Here is a 13,037-nt window from a genome sequence, read left to right as displayed (position 1 = left end):
AATTCTGGCAGAGAAACAATATTTCAGCTATGCTGTGACTTAAAAAAAAAAGTATAAGAAGCGAGTTTTGATTTCTGCATTCTCAACGATCTTGTGTTTGCTGCTTATTTAACCCCTTCGTTGAGTAGTGGCGCTATTGCTGTTAGAGGTGTGCAGCCACACAAAATGTTTGTTTCCTTTTGTTTTGCCTTTCTAAAAAAAAAAAAAATTTTGGCGCATGTCTTTTCTGTGTTTTAGCATGCACTAAAACCATTTCATGCTGTGAAATAGTTCAGTGCACACAGGGAGCGTGATTTTAAAAGCCATTTCCATGGGTAAAACAACACTTTATCCCTGGAAATGGGTTTTTACCAAGTTGCCTCCCCCCACATGCAGGTAAAAGTAGGCATGCAGGACCTCTGTGTGTGTCCTTTTGATCCGCAAGTGACAAAAGGTGTTCCCAGGTGTGCGTGGATTATTTTTTTGAAAAAAAAAAAAAAAGCTATGCGCACGTTAGCCAGTGTAATTGAGCGTGAGTAGTTTTTTTGGGATAATTGTTAAAAGGGAAATTTCCTAGCGTGTAGCCAGATGGACTCAGAACCAGTGGGTATTGTCCTCTTCTGCTAGCAGATGGAGACGGAGTCAGATTTCAAGCTGACGTCATCCTGGGTACATGTACCCCTACCCTGACCTCACTTCCTCAGTATCTCTCCGTCTCCTAGCAGATGCAGACACTATACCACACACTAGAATAGTGTTAACAATTACAGCAAAGAAGAAAGAAATTTACCTTTTAAAAAGATCGAGCCCCGCTCTCCTGCGGTGATACCTAAGGGTCCCTCCCCCAGTTGAGAATTCCTGAGGTGATTTCCGATATCCCTCAGAGGTGTGCCTTGGTCTGGTAGCCGGTTCCCAGCTTGGACTTAGCCCCCAGGGTGGCTGAAAGGCAGCGGGTGCAGAATTGAGCGCGGCGGTGAAGGAATTTCCCTCTCCCCCTGCAGCTGGAGACCACCTGGCATGCGGCCAGTAGGCGCCGAAACCAGGTAAGGTAAAAATCTTTAAATTCAGGTCTCCGGTCTCCAGAGCTCAGATTGCCCTACCGAAATTTTCTTCCGGCGAGGTTTTAAAGGGGCACCAATGGGGTTGAGCAGCCCTGCTTGGGCGAGGCCCCGATCAGATGCAAGAGTCCACACACGTGGAGACCCTCGGAGTGGGGCCGTTGGCGCCATATTCCCTCCTCGACCGGCAGTATGCGCGGGGCAGGCTGGGCAGCCGACGCGCCTAACTTGCTTGTGTCCAATATAGACGCATGCATAGCTGTGCGCACAACGGCGTGCACAACTGAGACGTGTGCACAACTGAGCGCACCTCGTGCGCACAACTGAGCGCATCCGGCGCGCACAACTAAGCACACCTGTGCGCATAACTAAGCACGCAGACAAATTTTTTGAGGGCAGCCACGCGCACAAACTCGTGAAAACAATGGCACCGCCGCCCAAGAAGGCCAAGGGAAACTCCCTTTGCATAGCCTGCCACATAAGAGCCGCGCAGCCTGAATTGGAGTCCTGCCTGTGCCAGCATTGCGAAGAAGCCCAGGGGGAACCAAAAACTGGACCCCTACTGTCGGGAGAGGGGTCCGGAACTACTGACGATTGCTCCCCAGACCTATGTATCTCCAACATGGCCTCCCCACAGGAGGGCACCTCTGGGGCCCCTACTCTACCCCCTCTGGGATCAACATAGACCCAGGGACCTTCTCCTGGGTGGAATTTTTCAAAGGGCTGCAAACCTTCGTTCAGGCGCAACTAGCCCCAGCTGCGAACCAGGCTCAACCCCTACCGGGAGCTCTAGATCCTCCCGGCCCGGCTCGGATGCCTCGAGACATGCCTCGCCTAACCAAGAACTTCCCTAACAGGGATCCATACACCTCAGATGATGAAAGTGACTCCGTGGAAGAAGGAGAAATCCCTCCAGGGATGGAACCATACCTAACCATGCTTCGCTTCTTCCACAAGGACGAATTACCAGCCCTTGTTTCCCAGATTCTAAAGACACTGGTATTCCGGGCACTGACCCTATGGCGGAACCAAAGAAGAACCCCATCTTGGTGTCCCTTCCTAAAGGCTCAAGCTACTTTCCAATGATGGAAGCCATCTAGGAGCTGATTGACCTGGAATGGAGTGCCCCGGAGGCCAGCTTCAAAGGGGGGTGGGCATTGGAAGCCCTATACCCTCTGGAACCTGCAGCCAAGGAATGCCTGCGTTTCCCGAAAGTGGACGCTATGGCCTGTGCCGTCTCAAAGCGAACAAAGATTCCCATTGAGGAAGGAGCGGCACTGAAGGACATGCAGGACAGACGATTGGAATCCATCCTTAAGCAGGCCTTTGATGCAACAGCAATGACACTGCAGATTGCTTCCTGCTGCGCACTGGTGGCACGTTCCTGGTTGCTCCTCTTGAGAGAGACAAATACCTCTGGATCTCATACCGGGGGAGATGATGGAATCTTCAGCGTCCTTCATCACTTGCGCAAGCTCAGATCTAGTGCGCACCTCAGCCAGGGGCATTGCCTTGGTAGTGGCAGCCAGAAGACAACTATGGCTATGGAATTAGTCTGCGGATGCAACATCTAAAGCAAATCTCACGAGAATGCCTTTTAAAGGATCTCTCTTGTTCGGAAGCGAATTGGAGAAGTTAGCCAACAAATGGGGCGAATCTCCAGTGCCTCGACTACTGGAAGATAGAAATAAAAGATCTCAGCATCCCTCCCCCAGAAGAACCAAGGGCAGAGGGTCGCAGTGCTTTAGACCCTACAAGAACGCACAGTTCCAGGCATCTCGACTCTCCGGATGGTCCCAGTCCTTTCGGAGCAGACAGACCAAGAGGGGAGCAGGACCACGGGCAGGCTCCAGCCGAGCCTCACAATGAGAAGAGGCCGACCCATCCACAGGAAGAAGATATAGGGGGTCGACTTGCCTTCTTCTACCAAAGATGGGTCGAGATAACGTCAGACAAATGGGTCCTTACCATCATTCGAGAAGGGTACTCTCTGGAATTCCGCAGCATCCCTTGAGACAAATTTATGAGGTCACCCTGCCACTCCCACTCCAAGAGACTGGCAGTAGAAATCACACTAACAAGACTACTCAGTTTGAAGGCAATAACTCCGGTTCCTACGCCCCCAACAAAATATGGGGCGCTATTCCATTTATTTTATCATTCTCAAGAAGGAAGGCCCATCTTGGATCTCAAGAACGTCAACCGTTATCTGCGGGTGCCACACTTCCGCATGGAAACTCTGAGCTCCATTATAATGGCAGTACACCGAGAGAGTTCCTAACCTCCCTGGTCCTTTCCGAAGTCTATCTTCACATCCCAATCCATCAGGATCACCAGCGCTTCCTGTGATACTGAATCACCATTACCAGTTCCTGGCACTTCCCTTTGGCGTAGCAACTGTCCCCAGGATCTTCTCCAAAATTATGGTGGTTGTGGCGGCAACACTGAGGAAGGAAGGGATCCTGGTACATCCTTACCTGGACGATTGGCTGATCAGGGCAAAGTCTTCAGAGGAAAGCCAGCAGGTGACCAGCAGAGTCAAGAGCCTACTACAGGAGCTCGGGTGAGTCGTGAACACAAGCAAGAGCAGTCTACAGCCCTCTCAGTCACTAGAGTACCTGGGGGCCCGATTCGACACCAAACAGAACAAAGTCTTCCTCCCCCCTCCGAGGAGAAGGAAACTGATGGAACAATTGCGACAATTGATGACCAATGCACGCCCCAAGGTATGGGACTATCTTCAAGTCCTCGGCCTCATGGCATCACCCTGGATGTCGTTCCGTGGGCAAGGGCCCATATGCGACCGCTCCAGTGCTCCCTACTGTCACGCTGGAACCCACTGTCCCAGGACTATTCAATTCACCTCCATCTACCAGCAGAGGTTCGGGCCCAGCTCCAATGGTGGCTACAGGAAGACTACCTAAGCAGAGGAGTAAGCCTATCCCCACCGAACTGGATCTTGCTCACCATGGATGCGAGGGTGGGGAGCCCACTGTCAGGAACTGACAGCTTAGGGACAATGGAACAAGAAAGAGGCAGAATAGAACATAAACCGCCTGGAAGCTCGAGCAGTCAGACTAGCGTGCCTGCGATTCAGCCACAGACTTCGTGGCGAGTCAATCAGGGTAATGTTGGACAACGCGACAACAGTCGCTTACATCAATCACCAGGGAGAAACCAAGAGCCAGCAGGTGTCTCTGGAAATAGACCCCCTCATGGCATGGGCGGAGATAAACCTACAAGGGATCTCGGCCTCCCACATCGCGGGAAAAGACAACGTCTCAGCAAACTACCTCAGCAGAGAGAGCCTAGACCTGGGGAAATGGACGCTGTTGACCACAGCCTTCCAACTGATATTAAATCTCTGGGGCCTCCCAGCCATGGATCTACTGGCCACCCGTCTCAGTGCCCAAGTCCCCAGGTTCTTCAGACGAGAGCCATAATCCCAAGGAATTGACGCCCTCATCCAAACCTGGCCAGCGGAAGACCTACTGTATGCCTTCTCTCCATGGCCACTACTAGGCAGGGTCATCTGCAAGATAGAGCATCACAGGGGAATAGTTCTACTAGTGGCCCCGGACTCGCCAAGATGACCATGGTACGCAGACATGCGAAGACTCCTTGCGGGGAACCCTCTGTGCCTACCTCCGCACAGGGACCTTCTCCGGCAGGGCCCGATTCTCCACGAAGATCCGTCTCGATTCTCTCTTACGGTCTCGCCCTTGAGAGGACTCACCTGAGGAAGCGCGGTTACTCAATGGCCGTGATTGACACCCTGCTGCGAGCGCACAAGTTCTCCACATCCCTGTCTTACATATGGATCTGGAGAGTGTTCGAAGCCTGGTGTGAGGACCGTGGGATTCTCCCGCGGACAGCCAAAATCCCCATGATTTTGGAGTTCCTACAGGATGGTATGATGAAGGGGTTGTCGCTCAACTCTCTCAAGGTCCAAGTTGCCGCGCTGACCTGCTTCAGAGCCAAAGTGGACGGTATCAGACTATCAACCCATCCAGATGTGTCCCGCTTCCTGAAAGGGGTTAAACAACTCCGACCACCCCTAAAGTGGCCGATGCCTCTATGGAATCTCAATCTAATATTAGACTTCCTAGCTGGGGCTTCCATCAGACCAACACGAGGTCTGTCACTACGCCTCTTAACATTGAAGGTAGGGATGTGAATCGTTTTTGAACGATTAAAATTATCGTCAGATAATTTTAAAATCGTCCAAAATCGTTTGAGTGCACAATACAATACAAATGCCCCCGATTTATCGTCAGGGGCATTTGTATTGTATCGTTAAATAGGGCGCGGGAAAACCGGCACACCAAAAAAAACCTAAAACCCACCCCGAACCTTTAAAACAAATCCCCCACCCTCCCAAACCCCCCCAAAATGTTTTAAATTACCTGGGGTCCAGTGTGACAGGGCAAAGGTAGCACCGGCGCCATTTTGTTTCCTGGCTCCCGACGTCACGCGTGCAGGAGATCGCCCCCGGACCCCCGCTGGACCCCCAGGGACTTTTGGCCAGCTCACTATGTGTGAGGGCAAAGGTAGCGCCGGCGCCATTTTGAAGAATGGCAATACGGCCTGTGTGCAGGAGGTCTCTCCCGGACCCCCGCTGGACTTTTGGCAAGTTTTGTGGGGGTCAGAAGGCCCCCCCAAGCTGGCCAAAAGTCCCTGGGGGTCCAGCGGGGGTCCGGGGGCGATCTCCTGCACGCGTGACGTCGGGAGCCAGGAACCAAAATGGCGCCGGCGCTACCTTTGCCCTGTCACATGATAAGGGCAAAGGGCCACCGGCACCATTTCTCAACGCAGCCGTGGCCAGAGAGAGAGGGAGATCGCGCCGGGAGACCCCACTGGACCCCAGGTAATTTAAAACATTTTGGGGGGGTTCGGGAGGGTGGGGGATTTGTTTTAAAGGTTCGGGGTGGGTTTTAGGGTTTTTTTGGTGTGCCGGTTTTCCCGCCCTCCCCGATTTACGATTTTTAAAAAATAAAAAACACGATGATCAGATTTCCCTCCCCCCCCAGCCAAAATCGATCGTTAAGACGATCGATCACACGATTCACACCCCTAATTGAAGACGGCATTCTTGGTGGCAATATGTTCAGCTCGTAGCATCTCTGAACTACAGGCACTATCCGGTTGGGAACCGTTCCTTAGGTTCACGCCTGGAACCATACAACCGTGCACTGTCCCCTCCTTCTTACCAAAAGTGGTTTCCCAGTTTCACATGAACCAAACCATATCGCTACCATCTCCAGATGAACATAAGGACTCGGAAGACTCACGCCTTCTTCTCCATCTAAAAGTTGGCAGACTCCTAGTCCGATACCTGGAAAGATCGGAACCTGTGCGCAAAACGGACCACCTGTTTGTTCTTCACAGCAGGAAGAAACAAGGGGAAGTGGCCTCGCGGGCGACCATAGCCCGCTGGATCAAAGAAGTAATCAAGGTGGCCTACATAGAGGCAGGAAAGCCCTTACCCCTACAGGTTAAGGTTCATTCTACAAGGGCCCAGGCAGCCTACTGGGCGGCAACGTGGTCCTTCATACACACCTTTTCCAGGTTCTACCGCCTGGATGTTCAGGCCTGGGAGGACACAGCCTTCACAAGGGCAGTACTAAGTGGGCCAAAGGCAGCCTCCTGCCCCATCTGGGAGTAGCTTTTGTACATCCCATTGATCCTGAGTCCATCTGGTTACACGCTAGGAAATGGAGAAATTATTTACCTTAGTGTAGACAGATGGACACAGCATCCCACCCATGGCTGCTCCAGAAAAGGAGAACCTCAGATAACACACCTTGAGACTAAGAAAATAAGGTTAAGCCACGGCCTACCCCTAGTTCAAGACACCCACTATTTGTCTGGTGTCGGCTTTAATTGTTTGAGTTTCCAGTTTGGAAATCAATTGAACCAGTTCAAGTTTAATCAAGTTATCTAAGCAAAGATATATCCACATTGGCTTTTCGAAGAGAATACTGAGGAAGTGAGGTCAGTGCAGGGGTATATGTACCCAGGATGACATCAGCTTGAAATCTGACTCCGTCTCCCATCTGCTAGCAGAAGAGCACAATACCATTGGTCTTGAGTCAATCGGTCTACACTAAGGAAAACTAAATCCAGTACTTGCATGCTTTCACTTTTAAAACTGGTCTAAAATCAGTGGTCATTGGCTTTAAATCTATGCGGGCAGTAACAAAACTACCCCCTAAAACACATACACAACATTCAATAAATGTATCTTATTCATTTGAAAGCAGCACAAGATGCGTTGGCGCTCTTGTATCATTTTCAAATGACAGCACATCCATAATCCTAAATATTGTTTATTTGTTAGCCGCTAGGTGCAAGAGTTTTTAGGTTAGCAGGTTAGAAATATAAAAAATACAATAAATAAAATAAAACCAGAACTACAAATTCAGCCATGCAACCGGGACGCCAAACCAGGACCGGTACAGTTTGTTCAAGGGGCCTGGGGTGTGCATCCCTCACAGTTATTGACCCTGCTGCTATTCTCCCTCTTCTTCAATTTTAGATGAGGCTCTGGTGGAAAAAAAGACAGTTTATTACAAGAAGTCTCTTAGAGGACTGAAGAAGAAGCACCCAAGGACATTTAAGGTCAGAGTTACTACAATGATTGAAGAAATGGAATTCAGCTGCGAGGTGAGTAATATAAAGCAGCCATGGCCCTTCGATCCTGCTGGCCTCTTTCTGGGCTCTTTCCAGCGCCGGTGTTTCTGTCAGGCAAACTAGGCAGTCACCTAGAGTGCCAACATTTTTGGGGGGGGTGGCAAAATCCTGTCAGCAAGAGGCCTAAAGGGGTACTGTGCCAGAGCCAATACCGCCAACAAAGGGAGCGCTGTTCTAGAGCCACTGCCATTGGTAGGAGGGAGTGCTGTGCTGGAACCACTGCCATTGGTAGGAGGGAGCGCTGTTCTAGAGCCACTGCCATTGGTAGGAGGGAGCGCTGTGCTGGAGCTGCTGTCAAAAGGTAAATTGCGGCGGGGGGATAGTGCAAGACCGAAGGTTCACCTTTGATGCCAGATATTCTTGCACCGTCCCTGGCTCTGTCCCTTCCTCTTTATGCCTGTCTCCTAAAGCTTGTTTGCCCTAATATATTTTATTGCTTATAGTTTTACTTTTTTTTTTTTTTTAAGCAAAAGGTGTGCACATTTTATGGTCGCCATGCTTCTTTATAAACAGTTCTAAGTCTACTCTTCAACCCTTCATACTGTAGGCTCACTTTCCATGTGTCAGAGTGATGCCTGTATGAATAAGATGACCCCCCCCTCGCCCCCTCCTCCCTGCCCATATCAAGGGGGACAGACTGGTCCAGTCCTACGTTTACCTGGTTGCATGTGGGGCATTGTCTTATTTCAGCCCATTACAAAAACTAGTTTCGGGAAGGAAGCTGATAGCCTCTTCCCGACAGAAACAAAAGAAACAACCAGTGCGTCCCCTGCATCCCGCAGGAGCGCAAAAAATGACTGAAAACAAAGTCACAGGTGTCACTATGACAAGCCGTCGAAGGTTGCTGTGGCTCACGAGCCCAGAGCATGAGGCGTGGGAAGGGGCAAGGAAGTGATCTCTGCTTAGGTGTCACACTCCTGGGATTACTTGCAAGAGGGAGCGGCCGACTTTAAGGCCCGGGAGGAGGGGGATGGCTGCCGTAACCCAGGCAGGGGGGGCTGTGGGGTTGCTCCCAGCTGCCCACATGGGACCCCAAGGCTCGTGACTACTATAAGGGCGGGAGCGCCTCACACTTCCCGTACACGCGCTCCCGAAGGAGGGCATGCGCCACTGCCCAAAAAGAAAACCCCTAAATGGCCTATAGATGGAGTACCAGGGAAGGCTGAAGGTCAGGGGTTACCGTGCACAGTCCGTCATCGATCGCCCACTTCCAGACAAACTCTTCAATCCTGTCCTCTGCTACAGCGTGATCGAACTTCGCTATAAGCCTGGACCGCACAGTGCCGCGAAACTGGGGCCCACAATCCCCCGGGGTACCGCCTTCCGCTGCCGCAATCCTGGTTTTATGCATAACATACTTTGCGGTAGCGATAGGGAAATTGACAAGGCAGTCCCTCGCCTTCAGCTTGGGGCTCTTTGCAGCAGTGCGGCCAAATATAAACAGGTGTGGGCTAAAATGTACCCAGAATTTCAGGAGGAGGGCTGTCAGGTCTGCGAGGAAGGGTGTTATCTAGGACATCGGAGGATGTGTCCTCCTCCTCGCAGAATGCGCATCCTCCTCCTGATCCCCGAATACGCGCATGTAGGGCATTGTCCTATTTCAACCCAGAACAAACAAATCGGGGAGGAAGGCACATTGGCCGCCCCTCCCACAAAACAATAAACATCAACTGATGCGACCCTGCATCCCGCAGGGTGCATGTAGGGCATTGTTTTATTTCAACCCAGAACAAACAAACAAATTGGGGAGGAAGGCACATTGGCCGCCCCCCCCACAAGACAATAAACATCAACTGATGCGACCCTGCATCCCGCAGGGTGCATGTAGGGCATTGTAATCCTAATTTTCCTCAGAACTACATCTCCCTGCATGCACTGGGGCAAATCCAAGATGGACTCAGCCTTGTGCCCTTTGTCATGGAGCTTTAACATACCCTGTGCCTGGGGCTCTTGTCAGCAGGGTTGGAAATGCAAGAGACACTCTAAGACCATTAGCACTCCACAAAGTAACCAGAAATCAGAATGAAAAAGGGGGAATTTGAATGAGTTTGTTTTATCGGCCACCTGTTTGCTTGTTCTGCTGCTCTCAGCAATCATTTGTGAGAAGCTGTTTATCAATTAACAGTTTAGAGGAGTTGTTTTAGTTTGTAAGGAAATAATGCAATGAGTTAATTTTCTGACAGAGCAGCTAAGGGTCTGAATTTTTCTAAAGGCTTTTTCTTTTTTCTAGAGACAGAAAGGAGAAAATTCCTTGAAGAAATAGGAGCTTAAATACTTTGTTTAATGTCTTTTTTTTTTTTTTTTTTAATGCACGGAAGCAATTTCCCTTTGCATCTTGCCCTTTTTAAAAATAGGGACACATTCAGTCCTGGGTTTGTTCTTGTTGGGTTTTATTCTCTTTGGACCTGGGCTTCCAGCTGCTTCAGGGATGGGATCTGGTACCATGAGCCTTAATTTGCATCTACCCAGATATTCTCCCTCTACGATTTCAAATCTCCTCCTATTGCAGCGTTACTCCTGGGCAGGGGCCATGCACCAGGGCCCCTTCTGGAACCCTACAGTCATGAGCCCCGGATCTGGCCACCAGGTGTCGCTGTTGCAGGTCGACTAATGCCCTTCCACATCCCTAGGCCCTGCTCACCCAGGAATGAGCCACCAAGCCACTTGTTTCCTGCTACAACCTGGCTTTTGTGTGTGTGTGTGTGTGGGGGGTGGGTCTGCTTGATACCTGGGAGCCACTGAAAATTTGCAAACTGGAAAATCCTTGGAATTATTTTTTTTTAATGGGATCCCACTGGTTTGTCACTATTTTTTTAATCAAGCAGAAGTAGTCCTAGTAATGTGATTGTGATTAACGTGGGTTCCTAATTTGTCCCATTAATATCCCGCTTTTCTCTTGGAATCAAAGCGGGGTACAGTAACCAAAACCAAGCAGTGATTTCGTCAGCCTTTGGAAAGTAGGCTAATAACAAGGCGGGGCGCGCTGAGCTTTCTTTTCATTGCTGCCAGAGGGATGAGGTGGGACCAGCAGGAGGTCACAAATGGGCTCCACAGCCTGAGCCTGCCCTGGTTCTGTCCCATTGAATCCTGACGGTTCCTTTTGCGAGCACTTTCAGAAAGCTGCTACTTTTCACCTTGTTTTTCTGTGCATACTATGGAAAGTATAAGAATCTGGTAGAACTAAAACTGAATCATTGACAAAGTCGTGCCAGGACCAGGCAAAAGCAGCAGGGTCCTTAGAAAGAGGTGTCCATGGATGCACAGATTTGTAAAATGTTCATTTTGTGAATAATGGGATCTAGGTGCAAACACCATTTTTTGCTTTTGCTGTGAAACATTTTGGCACGCAAGGAGCCTGTTAAAATGACCTTTTATTAACAGACAGCATGGAAAGCTTGTGATAGTGGAAGGCTGAGAACCCGAGCCTGTCAGGGGGTTTCTATTACATCCCGGCACCTTTATGCTGAGAGCTGTGTTGGCTTTTCTTGACTTTAGATGAACTGGAAGGGGAAAGACTTATTTGACCTGGTATGCAGAACATTGGGGTTAAGAGAGACTTGGTTCTTTGGCTTGCAGTTTGCAATGAAGGAGACATCCGCCTGGCTAAAGATGGAGAAAAAGGTAAGGTATGGAAACTCTTTCTCTCTCTCTCTAAGGATACGGTGGGTTGGTTCTGTAGCTGAGGCCACAGTGTTACCTCTTTTGCATCCTAATGCAAATGATTACTCTGCTGCCCCTGGATTCTAGTGGAGTCCTTTACAGGCTTCTCTTATTTCCCAACAATACCTTTGAGTGTCTGGATACCGTTCACAGGGGGCTGGTATGGTGGAGTTAGAGTAAGGTTACCAGATTTTTGGTAGGCAAATTTGGAACTTTTGTTCCCTGTTATGCCAATAGCGAGCAAGTTTATTTTGGGGGTTGGTGGGGGCTGGTGATGGTGAGGACTTTTGTCCTCACTTACCAAAAAGCATATAAATGACTTCAGATCTAATACAAATGTTCACAGCCTCTGGGATGAGGAAGTCATGGTCATCACTCAAGGTGGTCTCCTAGAGGCCAGATGGAGGCACCACGATTGCAGGGTTCCAGAAGGAGCCTTGGTGCATGGTCCCTGGCCAAGGCCCATCAGTGCAATGACCAAACTAGGTACAATGTGGGGAGGGCCTTGGGGGTTATATAACAGGGGAAAAATCTGCAGGTAGCTGTGATTGAAGGCTCATGCTGTTGAATACCAGTCCTGGTTTTGATTGAGCTGGAAGTCCAAAGTGGCAAAAGGAAATTGCCAGGTCAAAAGAAAAGGCTACATCTATCTATTCATGAATTTTAACTTTTTAATATATGGTATTGGGGCGAGCCAACAAAGTAAAATTAGGAATTATTATACTAAGCGTGGATTCTTTTTTTCTTTTTTATAAGAATTATCATTTGCTATTAAAGCATCACAGACCAGCAAGCAGCCAGTCATCTAAACCTGGGTCTGAATGAGTCAGAGGAAGTGCCCAGGATAATTGGTTTAGCTTGACTGCTGTAAGGTGGACCTTCCCCAGGGGAGGGACAGTTTTATTCAATGGGAATATTTGGTATTTGCCATGATGTAAGATCAATTTTTATCACATTTTCTAGCTGAATGGATCCTTAAGTATCTGAAAGACGCTGGCTTAGATTTCTAAAAAGCATTTCCCTTCTCCCCCACCCTTCCAGGGCAGAAAATGAGAGAAATTCTGTACCCCATCTTGTCTTAAAGGGACACAGACACCATTGGTAAAATGGGATTCTGAAAATCTCCATCTTGTTACTCCTTACAGTGCTATATTAAGCAGTGACCTATACTTCTCTTTTGTGTTTTGACTGGTTTCTTTTAGAAATCATTTTAATTAAAAGGGAAGGGAACAGCCAACTTCATGTACAGCCATGGTGCCTCAGCCAAGATATGCAAATTAAAACATTGGGGCTACTAATACCTCATTCTGCATGTCAAGACTTACGATTTCTTGAATTTCCCGTTTTTTTCCAGCATTAGTAGTGTCCTTTTAAAACTGGAGCTGGAAGATAGAAAACAAAGATGGAAAGTCTCTGTAACCCATTTCTCAAAGTTGTTATTATGCAGGCATGCAGGCAGAGTCCATGGTTATGAGTTAACTCCTTCGTGTGAATATTGAGAAGCAGATTATTTCATTTGTAAGGAATGCTTTAAGAAAGACATCCCAGAGCCTCTAAGTCCTACAGGCCAGTGCTATATCGAGCGCCGAGCCTAGCGCACAGGCTAACGAACTCTTGGACGTGCGTTTTCGTCCCGATAGTAAGTGG

The 13,037-nt window shown here is 49.2% G+C and overlaps 1 protein-coding gene across 6 annotated transcripts in view; it reads left to right on the top strand.

Moving 5' to 3' along the window:
* Positions 1-13,037, top strand: part of LOC115096941 (merlin-like) — a 57,301-nt gene that overhangs the window by 3,479 nt on the left and 40,785 nt on the right. For 3 of the 6 annotated variants that reach the window (XM_029612264.1, XM_029612263.1, XM_029612265.1), the window contains exons 3-4: positions 7,576-7,703; positions 11,226-11,351. In XM_029612264.1, the coding sequence (XP_029468124.1) occupies positions 7,576-7,703; positions 11,226-11,351 (254 nt within the window). Of the gene's footprint in view, positions 1-7,575; positions 7,704-9,688; positions 9,830-11,225; positions 11,352-13,037 lie in introns of those variants that run through there. The other 3 variants (XM_029612266.1, XM_029612267.1, XM_029612268.1) reach the window with 3 other exon arrangements.

This window comes from Rhinatrema bivittatum, chromosome 8 (genome assembly GCF_901001135.1).
Source record: "Rhinatrema bivittatum chromosome 8, aRhiBiv1.1, whole genome shotgun sequence".
In the NCBI taxonomy this organism is placed as follows: Eukaryota; Metazoa; Chordata; class Amphibia; order Gymnophiona; family Rhinatrematidae; genus Rhinatrema; species Rhinatrema bivittatum.
Note: the sequence above shows the minus strand (reverse complement) of the source record. Positions and strands in the feature narration are given on the sequence as shown.